This window comes from Phaseolus vulgaris, chromosome 5, assembly GCF_000499845.2.
Source record: "Phaseolus vulgaris cultivar G19833 chromosome 5, P. vulgaris v2.0, whole genome shotgun sequence".
Classification (NCBI taxonomy): Eukaryota; Viridiplantae; Streptophyta; class Magnoliopsida; order Fabales; family Fabaceae; genus Phaseolus; species Phaseolus vulgaris.
This window is the reverse complement of record NC_023755.2, coordinates 18,544,100-18,559,020: the sequence shown is the minus strand read 5'-3', so window position 1 is coordinate 18,559,020 and position 14,921 is coordinate 18,544,100. Positions and strand designations below refer to the sequence as shown.

General features: G+C 38.7%; 1 protein-coding gene and 1 pseudogene across 1 annotated transcript; one reads left to right on the top strand and one right to left on the bottom strand.

Annotated features, from left to right (window-relative positions):
- Nucleotides 1-3,025: 3,025 nt before the first annotated feature.
- Nucleotides 3,026-3,382, top strand: LOC137834078 (uncharacterized). Its single transcript, XM_068642143.1, has one exon. The coding sequence runs from the start codon at nt 3,026-3,028 to the stop codon at nt 3,380-3,382; it is 357 nt and encodes a 118-aa protein (XP_068498244.1).
- A 4,758-nt stretch (nt 3,383-8,140) lies between these two features.
- Nucleotides 8,141-8,246, bottom strand: LOC137836264 (small nucleolar RNA R71; annotated as a pseudogene).
- Between the last annotated feature and the right edge of the window lie 6,675 nt (nt 8,247-14,921).

Here is a 14,921-nt window from a genome sequence, read left to right as displayed (position 1 = left end):
ATGGGAACATTCTCAGGCACAGCGTTGGACTGGTTCATCAGTCTTCCCGATGGACACATCACCTCATTTGATCAGTTCTCAACGTTGTTCAAAGAGCAGTTCATCGTCAACCAGGCTCCCCCTCCCGTCTCTTTTGATTTCTTTGACGTGAAGCAAAACCAGAGAGTACCTACAAGAAAAGCAAGGGGCCCCGACATCAGTGGCCCCCGCCGGAGATTAGGGGCATGAGATACCCGTCCATGGAGAAATCAACATAATCTCTGGAGGATTCTCGGGAGGAAGATGTACCGCCTCCCAACGAAAGAAGTATGCTAGAAAGGTGATGGCAGTAGAAGCAAGAGAGCCCGACCAGTCCCCAAAACCCCGACCTCTTCTTCACAAAGGCCGATCTGCAGGACATGGTTCAACATGACAATGATCCAGTGATGATCTCAGTGGTGACGAAATGAAGGAGAGTGCATCGAGTCCTCGTCGATTAGGGAAGTTCGGGGGATATGATGTTCTGGTCAACTTTCAATAAGATGCAGCTGTCGCCCAATCAATTGAAACCTTAAGACGGCTGCCTATTTGGTTTCGTTGGGGACCAGGTGGAGGTGCAAGGGCACATAGAGCTAAGGACAACTTTCACAGATGGCACCGCATCCCGCACAGTTAACATATGGTACCTTGTTGCCAATGCCCCTTTAGCTTACAAAATTCTTCTGCACAGACCTGCCCTAAACAGAACAAGGGAAGTAGCCTCAACGAAGCATATGAAGATGAAGTTACCCTCCCTTGAGGGAGCCATGATAACAATCAAGTCTGACCAGAAGGCGGCAAAAAAGTGTTATGAGAATAGCCTAAAGACGAAGAGAGGGGTGTGCACCATCACCAACCAACCTCCAAGGGGAGAGGGGGTTACTCGAGTAGAGATCGCCCGGGGAGATCGACCCGAACCTGCGGAAGAGGTACTGGAAAGGAAGATTTGGGGAAAGAAGTTCAAGCTCGGCAGATCCCTGAGTCAGGAGGCCCAGGACCAGATTGCCAAGGTAATAGCGCGACACCTGGATACCTTCGCATGGTTTGCCTCGGACATGCCTGGCATCGACCCAGATTTCTTGTGCCATCGCTTCACCATGGACCCCCAGGTTCGACCGGTGCGCCAAAGACAAAAAAAGTTTAACGCAGAGAGGCGACTGGTCATCGGGCAAGAGACCAAGAAGTTGTTGAATGTTGGTCACATAAGGGAGATCCAATATCCCGAATGGCTAGCTAACATGGTATTGGTCAAGAAGGCCAATGGTAAGTGGAGGATGTGCGTCGACTTCACAGACTTGAACAAAGCTTGCCCGAAGGACTCACATCCACTACCCAGCATCGACGCCTTGGTGGACAACACGTCAAGCTGCAGACTTCTCAGCTTCCTGGATGCTTTCTCTAGATATAACCAGATTCAGATGCATCCCAGGGATGAGTGTAAGATGACATTCATGACGGAACTCTCCTGTTACTGCTATAAGGTGATGCCTTTTAGGCTCAAGAATGCAGGTGCAACCTATCAGAGGTTCATGGATAGAGTGTTTGCCCCTATGATAGGGCAAAACAATCAAGCGTACGTAGATGACATGGTCGTCACCTTCCAGGTGAAGGATCAGCACATTGCGGATATAGAGGAGTTATTCACCACAATAGCCAAGTATAGATTAAAGCTGAACCTCGAAAAATGTGTGTTTGGGGTAGAGGCAAGAAAGTTTTTGGGGTTCTTACTCACCGAACGGGGAATAGAGGCGAACCTTGAGAAATGCACAACGATTATAGCGTTGAGGAGTCCAACCTCGGTGAAGGAGGTGCAACAATTGACAAAATGAATGGTCACCCTATCCCGGTTTGTATCAACAGGAGGAGATAGGGGGCATCCTTATTTCCAGTGCTTGAAGAGGAACAACAAATTCGTATGGACAGAGGAGTGCGAAGAATTGTTTCTCAAGTTGAAGGAATACCTAGCCAGTCCCGCAGTACTATGCAAATTACTGCTAGGTGGTTCGCTCCACCTGTACTTTGCCACCACAGAGTGGGTCATCAGCTTGGTCCTCGTCCAGGAGCAGGACCATGTGCAAAAGCCCATATACTTTGTCAACAAAGTCTTGCAAGGGCCCGAGGTGAGATACCAGGCCATAGAAAGGGCAGGTCTAGCTGTGGTGTTTGTGGCACGAAGGCTTCGCCACTACTTTCAGAGTTTCACTGTGATTGTGATGACGGACCTCCCTATTCGCAATGTCTTACAGAAGCCCGATTTGGCAGGACGAATGGTGCGTTGGGCGGTTGAGCTGTCAGAATTCGATATACAATATGAACCAAGAGGACCTATCAAGGTCAAGGTTTATGCAAAATTCGTAGTAGAACTCTCATCAGCATCAGCACATTAAGAAGAAGCATACTTCAGATGGGTCTTCTCCGTGGACGGGTCCTCCAACCAGTAGGGTAGTGGAGCTGACATCATTTTGGAAGGACCAAAGGGTTGTTGATTGAGTTGACCCTACGATTTGCCTTCAAAGCTAGTAACAACCAAGCTGAATATGAGGCCTTGGTCGCAGGAATGTTGCTGGCCAAGAAGATGGGCGCTAAGAGTCTGCTGCGCGAAGAGTGATTCCCTATTAGTGACGGGGCAGGTTATGGGAGAATATCATATCAAGGACCCTCAGATGGCCGCATTCCTAGAGTATGTCAGAATCTTGAAAGAGACTTTTGCGGTGTTCAAACTAGTACACATCCCCAGAGAGCATAATGCCCAAGCTGACTTGCTAGCAAAGCTCACCAGTTCAGGTAAGGGGGCAGACAAAGGACAGTCATACAGGAGACCTTGAGGACACCTCGAACCACCACAAATTGCACAACAGAAGTCTAGCAAGTAAGCACCTCAGAGGACGATAGGAGGGGTCACAGGTTGCTGACCCAAGAAACGTTGAAGACACCCAGAATAAGCACATACAATTCAATAAGTGGAGAATCACTACACGTCTGCTCAGTCGAGGAGGGTGAAACCAGAATGACACCCTTTAGACGTTACCTGGCTGACGATTTGCTCTCGCTAGATCCAGTAGAAGCCAGGATCGTCAAGAAAAATGGAAATAGGTACACCCTGGTTGATGGAAAGTTGTTCAGACATGGCTACGCTCACCCTATCCTATATTGTGTGAGTGGTGAGCAGTGCACACAGATCATGACAGAGCTCCATGAAGGGTTATGTGGGAGTCATATCGGCGATCGAGCTCTCTCATCAAAGGCCATTCGTGCAGGGTATTACTGGCCAACCATGAGGGAAGACTGCACGAGGTACGTGCAGCGATGCAAGCAGTGCCAACGGCACACTGACTGGCATAATGCACCCCCAGAGGAGTTATGATCGATCCACAGCCCATGGTCGTTTCACACCTGGGGATCAACATCCTGGGACCGTTCCCTCTAGCAGTTTGACAGATGAAGTACCTCGTGGTCGCCATCGAGTACTTTACAAAGTGGATAGAGGTTGAACTCGTTGCACAAATCACAACTCACAAGATCCAACACTTCGTGTGGAAGAACATAGTTTTCCGCTTTGGAATCCCAAAGTGCTTGGTGTTTGACAACGACACCCAGTTTGCAAGCCAACAGTTAGGCAAACTATGCACAGAGCTTGGTATCAAGCAGGTGTTCGCATAAGTTGAGCACCCTCAGACGAATGGACAGGTCAAGTCTGCCAACCGAGTCTTGCTCAGGAGCCTAAAAAGAAGGCTGGAAAAAGCAAAGGGAACTAGGGCGGACGAGGTCCCTAGATTTTTGTGGGCCTACCACACCACTCCCCAGTCCACCATCAAGGAAACGCCTTTTAGCTTGGTATATGGTTCAGACACCATGATTCTTGTCGAAATCCAGGAAAGTTCATCGCGTTTCCAGAACTTCGTGACCGAGGAGTCTAACGAGGAAAGAAGGGTGAACTTAGACCTGCTGGATGAGGTCAGGGAAGAGGCACGCATCAAGGTTGAAGCCTTGAAGAGAAGAGTGGAGTATAAGCATAAGTCCAAGATGAAACCTCGACAGTTCCAGGTCGCCGACTTGGTAATGTGAAAGGCCCACCCTTACCAACTAGAGAACAAGTTATCTCCCAAGTGGACTGGTCCATTCCATGTGACAGAGGCACTTGGGAACAGGGCGTACAAGCTCCAGACCTTAGAAGGTGGGACAATTCCTCAAACTTGGAATGGAGCCAACCTAAATTTTATTTCAGTGAATTATGTCATTGTACACAGCTGAGGGGACACTCTTTTTCCCTTATCAGGGTTTTTTAATGAGGTCACCCAATAAAAAATAGTTGAAAAGATATATTTGCAAGTGTGTTGTACAGTGCAGCTAGTGAACCTCTCCCTTGCCTTTATAAGCCAAGGTCGAGAATAGTATGGTTCCAAGTAAGAAGTCTCCCTTGCCTTTATACGCCAAGACCGAGACCAGTAAAGCGAACCTGATGGCAAAATTCATGAAGTTCTTCTTGAATCATGTAAGAGATGGTGCGAAAGCCATGGATGTGTGTGTGCAAGATCCTCCTAAGAGTGATGTTGATCTTGAAGGTGCATGATGTGTATGAATATTGGGAGGTTCGGCCAGCCCAAGGAAAGGTGAAGGATGTGAAGTTTAGAGCCTAGAATTCTAGGGAGAAGCAAAGCTTGGCACAAAAGGGCAGCATAACTTTACTCACAATAAACTTGGAAAATACAATAGATGGTCTCCCTATTTATAGGCTATAGGGCCGTAAATACTAAGCTAAGTGTAAATGAAATGAGAGCCAAATGAAATGCAAGAATGACAAGGCACATGGCACATGCTCATGACCGGCCAAGTAAGGAGAGCTTCTAGAATGTTCACTCTTTTATGCTTTCTAGCACTACTCTAATTACTAAGCACCCCTAATGGGCCTCCATGTAACATGTACAAGGCTTTCTCTCTTCCATCCGTGGCTTCATCCAATTGGGCGTGAATGTGCTTAGCCATTGACCTTGTAATGGGTCCTAGACGGTCTAGGTCTCCTCCTAGACGCTCCATGTGTAGCCTTCCCTCATTACGTCCTAGACGCTCCTTCCTTGAGGCTAGACGCTCATCACGGTCTAGCCTTGGGTATTGGCTTCCATGGTGAGATGTGCTTGGCCCTCCTCCATCATCCCCTCCCCCTTGGAAAGGATTTGTCCTCAAATCCAGCTCGTCATCGTCATTGGTACCTACAAATGGAGAAAGATCAATTACATTAAAAGTGTCATGAACTCCATATTCAAGAGGTAGGTCCAATTTATATGCATTGTTATTGACTCGCTTGAGGACTTGAAAGGGTCCATCACCTCGGGGACTTAGTTTGCACTTCCTTTGAGTTGGAAATCTATCTTTGCGAAGATGAAGCCAAACTAAGTCTCCTTCCTCAAAAATTATTTCTTTCTTCCCTTTATTGTTGTATTTTGTGTACTTCTCATTTTGTTGTTGTATTTGGAGTTTAATCTTCTCATGCATTTTCTTTACAAAGTCGGCTTTGATTACTCCTTCCTTATGCACAAAATCTTGTGGATTAGGAAGAGGTATCAAATCCATGGGTGTGAGAGGATTAAAACCATATATTACTTCAAAAGGAGAAGCATTAGTAGTTTTGTGAACTACTCGATTGTAAGCAAATTCAATGTGGGGAAGATACTTGATAAGTGTCTAATTTCAGTAATATTTCATATTAAAATATAGACACTTATGAGGATTTATTGCTAATTTACATAAAAAATAATCCCTAATTTATGAATTTATACCTTTTTACATTTTTTATGATCTTTATTTGAGTAAGAGTATTTTATTCCCAAATTTGGTGTTAATTGCAGATTTCTAAGGAAGATTGGAGATTTGGATTAAAGATGAATGATTTGAGCTAAAAAGATAAAGATAGAAGGTCCCAGAATGGAAAAAGATACAAATGAAGATTGGGCCTTTTTTATGTTTTATCATTTAGCCCGTTAGTCTAACCCTAGAAAACTAGGATAAATAGAGGGCTAGAGGCTCAACCTTAGGGTGCCAGATTGAGAGGAAAACACCATAGAGTGAATTGTAACCCAATTGGGAGAATGGAAGGTGATAGAAGTATGCGTGGCTAATTCTACCATTTGGGATTGAGAGTAATCTACTCAAACTCTTATGTATTGAGGTGATATCTTATATATTAATATTCAGTTTTTGATTGATTATTGGTATTGTTGTTTTACTTTTAATTTTCCGTGACAAATTGAGAATCTTAAATATGACCGGGAGGTATTTTTAGGGTTCGGACCTAAACCACAATACTTAACATATTTGAGTGCTAGGAATAGACTTGAAATGTTAATTGCTATTAACGTCTGAGCTTCGTTCTAAGTTGTTCTTATAATTATGCGAGGGATCGATAGTTAGGGAACATTCTTAAGGATTTTATATGCGAGGAATCGATATAAATGATTTTTATACGGGCATCAATTTCAGTTAAAGAACTTAATATTGACATGCTAATCAAAATACATGAGAGGGAGAGAGACGGAACCTAATCCCTATTTTTCCAATTGAAACAATTAATTCTTTGTCTGTTTTCTTATTGATCATCGTCAACACAACCACTTTCAATATACTTTTTATTGTTCTGTTGTTATATTTAGCGAATATTGTACTCGATAATTCACTTTGTGGGATCGATATCCGTCCTTAGGGACAATTATTACTTCTGACAAACACGGTGCACTTGCCGTAAAAAGTCATAAAGTTTTTGGCGCCGTTGCCGGGGAACAGGTTTGATTTGTTGAGTATAATTTCCTAAATATTGTGAATATTTTAATTGTTTTGATTTGTTTTATTTTTTTTTTTTTTTTACAGATTTTTTTTTTTGCTAATTTGCTGTTATTATTTTAATTCTTATTTTGATTTTACTTATTTCTATTTATTTTCAGATTTAGTTTGATTTTTGTTTTGATTTTATTTTATTTTAGTTCTTTTTAGGTTTAGTTACGTAGTTTTATTTAGGTTTAGGTAGTTTTTATTTATTTGTTTTAATTATTTATCTATTACTAGTTTTAGCTTTTATTTTTTTATTTTTACGTTAGTTTACGTAGTATCTTTAAAATAAGTTAGTTAGTTGTTTACGTTTTATTTTATTTGTTTTATTCTATTTTGTTTTTATTTCTAGTATTTATTTTATTCTGTTTTTATTTCTTGATTTTAGTTATTTCTAGTCTTCATTGTTTTCTTCTATTCTGTTTTAGTTTTTATTTTATTTATATTTATATTTTTTTTATATTTTTTATTTTTGTTATATTTTTTTATTTTTATTTCTGAATATCTTTGTTTTATTTATTTATTTATTTTTTGTCATTTTAGTGTTTTGTTTTTGTTTTATTTTATCTTTAAGTTTTAATTTGTAGTTTATTGAGTTTATTTTAGTTAGCTATTTAAATTCTTGTTTATTTTTGAATTTTCGAAAAAATAAAATAAAAAATAAATAAATAATAATATAAAATATAAATTTGCGGTTACTACTGGTGAATTTTTCCTTCTAACCCTTGCATTAGTTGTTTTTATATGATATTGAGAGGTCAAGTTCCAGAAGACCACTTGCTATTTGAAGCAGAATTTGAGAAGGTGGCCACAAAAAATCGAAAATCAAAGACAAAAGAGAATCAAGAAGATAATAGAGAGTATTCTTCAACATCTTCTTCTTTTTCCATTGATATTTTTCAGGAGAATAACAACATGGCGGGGGAGGAAACACCACCTCCTAGGAGAACTCTTGGAGATTACGCCATACATCAAGGGCCTAGACACTTTTCTAGCATTGCAGTGCCTGCAACTAACAGGGCCTTGGAGATGAAGCCTGCGTTCCTTACCCTCATTAGTACCAATCAATTCACGGCGATGGATCATGAGGATCCTCATACACACTTGGCTACTTTTTATGAATTGGTGGGAACTATGGGTTTTCAATCAGGTGATCTTGAGAGTGTATACATGCGTTTATTTCCTTTTTCTTTGGCAGGGAAAGCAAAGGAGTGGCTTATATCTCATCCTAATCAGAGTTTAACCAAATGGAAGGATGTGGAGGAAAAAATTTTGCAAAGATTTTTCCCAATCTCTCGCTACATCAATGCTAAGTCTGAAATATCTATGTTCAGACAAGGAGTAGAAGAGCCTTTCTGTGAGACATGGGAGAGATTCAAGAGGATGCTGAGAAAATGCCCAAACCATGGGTTTGAAGATATTGCTCAACTGAGCATATTTATTAATGGTCTCAGATCAAATACAAAGATGCTCCTAGATGCCGCGGCTGGTGGCACAATGATGGCTGTTGATGCAGATCAAGCAACAAGGATTATAGAAGCTTTGGCCACAACTGACTATCAAGCTCAACATGATAGACAAAATCATCAAAAAAGAGGAGTATTGGAGTTAAACACTGCAGATGCATTGCTAGCTCAAAACAAAATTCTGACACAGCAACTTGAGCAACTGACCGCACATATGACCCAATTACCCCAAAAGTTGCATGCTGTTCAATCACTCAAAAGTCAGAATGTACCGCTCAGGTGTGATTTTTGTGGAGGTGATCATCCTAATGGTCACTGTTCTTATCAGAACAACGCATCCGAAGTTGAGGTGAATTATATGGGCAATCAAGGAAGGCAAGGCGGTTTTTCCAACAATTATCCTCAAGGTTGGAAAAATAATCAAAATCAGAATTTTGGATGGAAGCAAGACTATAATTCATCCAACAAGCAAGGGCCTTTCCAACAGCAGCATCAATCGAATTCTCCATCTATTCCTGACAGGATGAATAAAGTGGAAGATGTTTTGTCAAAGATTGTGAGTACACAGGAAAATGGTATGGCTACGATTAGGAGCATGGAAACTCAGATAGGACAGCTAGCTAAACAAATGTCACAACTCACACAAACTGTAGAAGGGAAAATTGGCCAATTTTCAGCTAACACTTCCACCAACCCCAAGGAGCAGTGCAATAACATCACTACTGAGGGAGAAGAAAATGATGAGATGGTGAAGGTTGAAAAAGAAAAGGAAAAAAATAAGGAAGAGGGAGAAAATTGTGAAATTGTAGAAATCGCAAAAGAAATATCCCACAGGAACATAAAAAAAGAAAAGGAAGGATTATTTTCTGACAATTTGCTTCCAAAAAATTATTTTGCAGGATGGCCAGAGAAAAAGACATATTTTGATGAAGTTAGAAGGAAGATATGTTGTTTTAAAAATAAATATGGAGAGAAGGAAGCAGGGAGCAGTTTCTCAAAAACTTTGCCAAAGAAATTCAGGGATCCAGGGAGTTTTACTATTTCTGTGTCAATTGGTAATTTATTTGTGTATAATGCTTTATTGGACTTAGGGTCAAGTGTAAATTTGATGTCATTATCCATGTTAAGACAGATAGGTAACTTGGAGGTTAAACCCACAAAGATGCAGTTACAATTGCCTGACAGAACAGTGAAGTATCCCTATGGTGTGGTTGAAGATGTCCTTATGCAAATAGACAAATTCATATTTCCGGTGGATTTTGTTATCCTGGACATGAAAGAAGATGAGGATGTCCCTTTGATTCTCGGCAGACCTTTAATGAAAACTGCTAAAGTCATAGTTGATGTTGACAAGGGAGAAATTCTTGTAAGGTCTCATGATGAAGAGGTAAAATTTAATCTTTTTAATGATGTAACCAAGTGTACTGCAGATGAGACTGAGAAACAAGAGGAAATTCCAAGAAATAGTGAAAAGATGAAGAGTTCAAAGTCAAAGGAGAAAGTTATACGTCATGAAAAGTTAGAGGCAAAAGGAGACAATCAAGGAAAGCTAGTGGAAGGAGAGAAGTATCGTCCAGGACAACCTATCATGCTCAACGCAGGTAGGGGTAGAGGAAGGAAGAAAACGAGAAAATTATGGGTCATCAAGGAATTGAAGAAGGACGGAAAAATTGAAGTTGAAGAGCCATATTCAAGACGGACAAAAGTGATAACAAAAGCACGAGTGGAACAAGATAAATATCCTCCTTGATAACAAACTTTCGTCAAGCTATATGACGTTAAACGAGCGCTTACTGGGAGGCAACCCAATCCACATTTTAGTTTTAGGTTGTTACCTTTGTTTATTTTATTTTTCAAAAAAAAAAAAAAAAAAAAAAAAAAAAACTTGTATGTCTCCTAATCATTTTGCAGGTTATGTATTTTGACCTGAGGACAGGTTCTATTAGTCAAGGGGGCAGATCCAGCAAATGAAGCAAGACTATAGATAAAGATTTTTAAAAAAAAGTTGGATGACTTCTGAAGAAGAGAGGATTGGGCAAAAATATGGTTTTATCTTTTTAATTCTCTTTTCTTTTCAATTATTTGAATTTTATTTTCTGTTTAGTTTTTATTTTATTTTATTTTATTTTTCGGTTATTTTGTTTTCTGTTTATTTGCTTATTTGTTTAGTTTGTTTTTATTGCTTATTTTAAATAAATTTTCCTGTTTTGTTAGTTTGGTAGTTTAAGTTTTGAATTATCTTTCTTGACTAAATTTCAATTTTAATTTGTTTGTTTTCTAGTTTATTTTTGTTTTCAAATAAAAAAGAACTAGAATATTAATTTTGAATTGTGGAAAAAAGAATTTGTGTTTAATTATTAAATAGTGAGATGAATTAGACACAGATTAGAAAAGAAAATATGATTGAATCCCTATTCAAATGTAGTTCAAATATGATACATGAAAATTTAACAGTATGATTGATTAGGACAGATAATGACAAGACAAAAAGGAATGAGACCATTTAAACCAAGTGAGTGTGTGAACCTTAAACAGTTTTTTTTTAGAGTTTTACTGATGAATTGACAGTTGTGGTTGCTTAATTTTTATTTTTGTTGCATCATAAAAGAGCATGAAGATGATTGAGGCATTTGTTTGTGTTAATTAGGAGCCAGGGCCAAAAAGCCAACCTTTATATTAGTATTCCATTTTTTTTATCCCCTTTGGGCCAAGAATTTTTTTGTTAATATTGCACCTTAACCTTTATTGATATAATTTCCTACCCTTTAGCATGTCTAAGGAAGGAGAACATAGATGCAATACATATAGAAAAGGGAATGGTTGGTTCTGATTGTGAAAGGTCAAAAAGTTTAAAATAGGAAGAATTTTTTCCTATTATTGAAAAAAAAAAGAAAAAAAAAATCAAGAAACAGAAACATAAGAAGAAAAAGAAATAGAAAAGAAAGATAGAAAAATTTCATGAAAATCATGAAAAAAAAATGAGGAAAAAGGTGATATCGAAAGAAAGTGGTAATTAGATAACATATATGTTCTCTATAATTGAATTGTAGGTATGTTCTTCTTCTTTAAGATGTGCCTTTTGTTATCTAAGAAAAACCAATATTTTTTGGAAGCCCAGCCTCATTACAACCCTGGAAAAGACCTCAAGATTCATGTTTCTAATATGTTTGTGATTTGAAGATGAAATGAAAAGCAACTATGATTTGTTATGATTTAGTGAAAATAGAGAGAAACACTTACCCGTGAGCATATGAGAAGATATTCCTTGATGAATTGTCATTTATTTGTTTTGATTTGATCCTGGAAATTGATTGTGTCTATAATTTTCTATATTTGAATTTGGAAGCATTATAAGTTTCTAATTTGATCTGTTGTTTAGTGAATTAAGCTGTTTGATATTTAAATTCAAATATATTCATTTACTTTGCTTGAGGACAAGCAAGATTCTAAGTTGGGGAGAGTGATAAGTGTCTAATTTCAGTAATATTTCATATTAAAATATAGACACTTATGAGGATTTATTGCTAATTTACATAAAAAATAATCCCTAATTTATGAATTTATACCTTTTTACATTTTTTATGATCTTTATTTGAATAAGAGTATTTTATTCCCAAATTTGGTGTTAATTGCAGATTTCTAAGGAAGATTGGAGATTTGGATTAAAGATGAATGATTTGAGCTAAAAAGATCAAGATAGAAGGTCCCAGAATGGAAAAAGATACAAATGAAGATTGGGCCTTTTTTATGTTTTATCATTTAGCCTGTTAGTCTAACCCTAGAAAACTAGGATAAATAGAGGGCTAGAGGCTCAACCTTAGGGTGCCAGATTGAGAGGAAAACACCATAGAGTGAATTGTAACCCAATTGGGAGAATGGAAGGTGATAGAAGTATGCGTGGCTAATTCTACCATTTGGGATTGAGAGTAATCTACTCAAACTCTTATGTATTGAGGTGATATCTTATATATTAATATTCAGTTTTTGATTGATTATTGGTATTGTTGTTTTACTTTTAATTTTCCGTGACAAATTGAGAATCTTAAATATGACCGGGAGGTATTTTTAGGGTTCGGACCTAAACCACAATACTTAACATATTTGAGTGCTAGGAATAGACTTGAAATGTTAATTGCTATTAACGTCTGAGCTTCGTTCTAAGTTGTTCTTATAATTATGCGAGGGATCGATAGTTAGGGAACATTCTTAAGGATTTTATATGCGAGGAATCAATATAAATGATTTTTATACGGGCATCAATTTCAGTTAAAGAACTTAATATTGACATGCTAATCAGAATACATGAGAGGGAGAGAGACGAAACCTAATCCCTATTTTTCCAATTGAAACAATTAATTCTTTGTCTGTTTTCTTATTGATCATCGCCAACACAACCACTTTCAATATACTTTTTATTGTTCTGTTGTTATATTTAGTGAATATTGTACTCGATAATTCACTGTTCTTTGTGGGATCGATATCCGTCCTTAGGGACAATTATTACTTCTGACAAACGCGGTGCACTTGCCGTAAAAAGTCATCAATACTCATCCCAAGATTTATGGTTGCCCTTCATGATAGCCATAAGCATAGTCCCAAGAGATATATTGACTACTTCGGTTTGACCATCCGTTTGAGGATGACAAGAAGTTGAAAATTGTAGTCTTGTTCCAAGTTTGCCCCAAAGAGTTTTCCAAAAGTGGCTGATAAACTTGGGATATCTATCGGATACTATACTCCTAGGGAGACCATGAAGTCTCACCACTTCTCTAAAGAAGAGTCTAGAAATATTTTGAGCATCATCTACCTTGTGGCATGGGATAAAATGGGACATTTTGCTAAAACGGTCCACTACCACAAAGATAGAGTCATGGCCTCTTGCAGTCCTAGGAAGTCCTAAAATGAAATCCATGCTAATGTCTTCCCAAGGAGCATTTGCAATCGGCAAAGGGGTGTAGAGTCCATGAGGCATTGTTCTAGACTTTGCTTTTAAATATGAGATGCATCTAGAACAATGTCTTTGGACATCTTTCCTCATGTGTGGCCAACAAAATTTTGCTTTTAAAAGGTCTAGAGTCTTATCAACTCCAAAATGGCCCATGAGTCCCCCCTCATGTGATTCTTTGACAAGGAGTTTCCTATGTGTTCCTTGGGGAATGCAAAGTTTTCCCTCTTTAAAAAGATATCCCTCGGACACATAGTAACCTCCTTGTGCTCTATGTAGACATTGGGCATAGATGGATGAGAGTTCTTGATCTTCTTGGTAAAGCTCTCTTATGTGGTCAAATCCAAGAATTTGGGCACCCAATTTTGAAAAGAGTGTATGCCGTCTTGAAAGAGCATCGGCCACTATATTGGTGCTTCCTTTCTTGTATTTGATTACATAAGGAAATTGTTCAAGAAATTCCATCCATTTAGCATGTCTCTTGTTGAGCTTGTGTTGGCCCTTCAAATATTTTAAAGACTCGTGATCACTATGGATGACAAATTCTTTGGACACAAGGTAGTGTTCCCAAGTCTTTAGGGCTCGCACAAGAGCATAGAGCTCTTTGTCATAGGTGGGGTAGTTGAGGGTGGCACCATGAAGTTTTTCACTAAAATAAGCAATGGGGTGTCCACCTTGCAACAATACCGCACCTATGCCTACCCCCGATGCATCACACTCTATCTCAAAAGTTTTGGAAAAATTTGGGAGAGATAAAATTGGTGCATTGGTGAGTTGAGCTTTTAGCCTTTGGAAGGCTTGCTCATGCTTTTCATTCCAACAAAATGCAACATCTTTTTTAACAAGTTCATTCAAAGGAGAAGCTAGACTAGAAAAATTAGGCACAAACCTTCTATAGAAGCTAGCTAACCCATGAAAACTTCTTACATCACTTACATTTTGTGGAGTGGGCCACTCGCGGATGGCTTTGATTTTCTCGGGATCTACATGCACCCCCTTTTTGTTTACTATGAAGCCTAAGAAAACTACACTATCTATACAAAAGGTACACTTATCCCTATTTACAAAAAGACTATTTTTCCTAAGCACTAGAAGAACTTCCCTAAGGTGACTTAGATGGTCTTCTAGGGTTTTACTATACACTAAGATATCATCAAAATAAACTACTACATATTTACCTATACAATCTCTCAAGGTGTGATTCATAAGCCTCATGAATGTACTTGGGGCATTAGTAAGCCCAAAGGGCATCACCAACCACTCATATAAGCCAAATTTGGTCTTAAAAGCGGTTTTCCACTCATCACCCTCCTTGATTCGAATTTGGTGATATCCACTTTTAAGGTCAATTTTGGAGAATAGAGTTGACCCATGTAATTCATCAAGCATATCGTCAAGCCTTGTGCTGTACCTGTCTTGCATTGAAAAAAAAGTTTTGATTTCTCAACTTAATTGTGTTCTAAGTAGTTTACTAAGAGGAAGTTTTGTGTGAAGACATTGAGGGATAGTTTTTGGCTAAGGCAAAGGCTTGGTACTTAAGTAGTCCTTTGTGACTCACCTCCCTTACCTGGAAAACTACCTTCTTTGACTTTCCTAGATTTCCTCAAGGTAAAACACTTATATACACAAAAACTTTAGCCATGTCTTCTCCTCCTCACTCTCCAAAGTCTATTGAA

Excerpts from the sequence above, each read along its gene's own strand:
- LOC137834078 (XM_068642143.1), top strand. The coding sequence starts at position 3,026 with ATGACACCCTTTAGACGTTACCTGGCTGACGATTTGCTCTCGCTAGAT.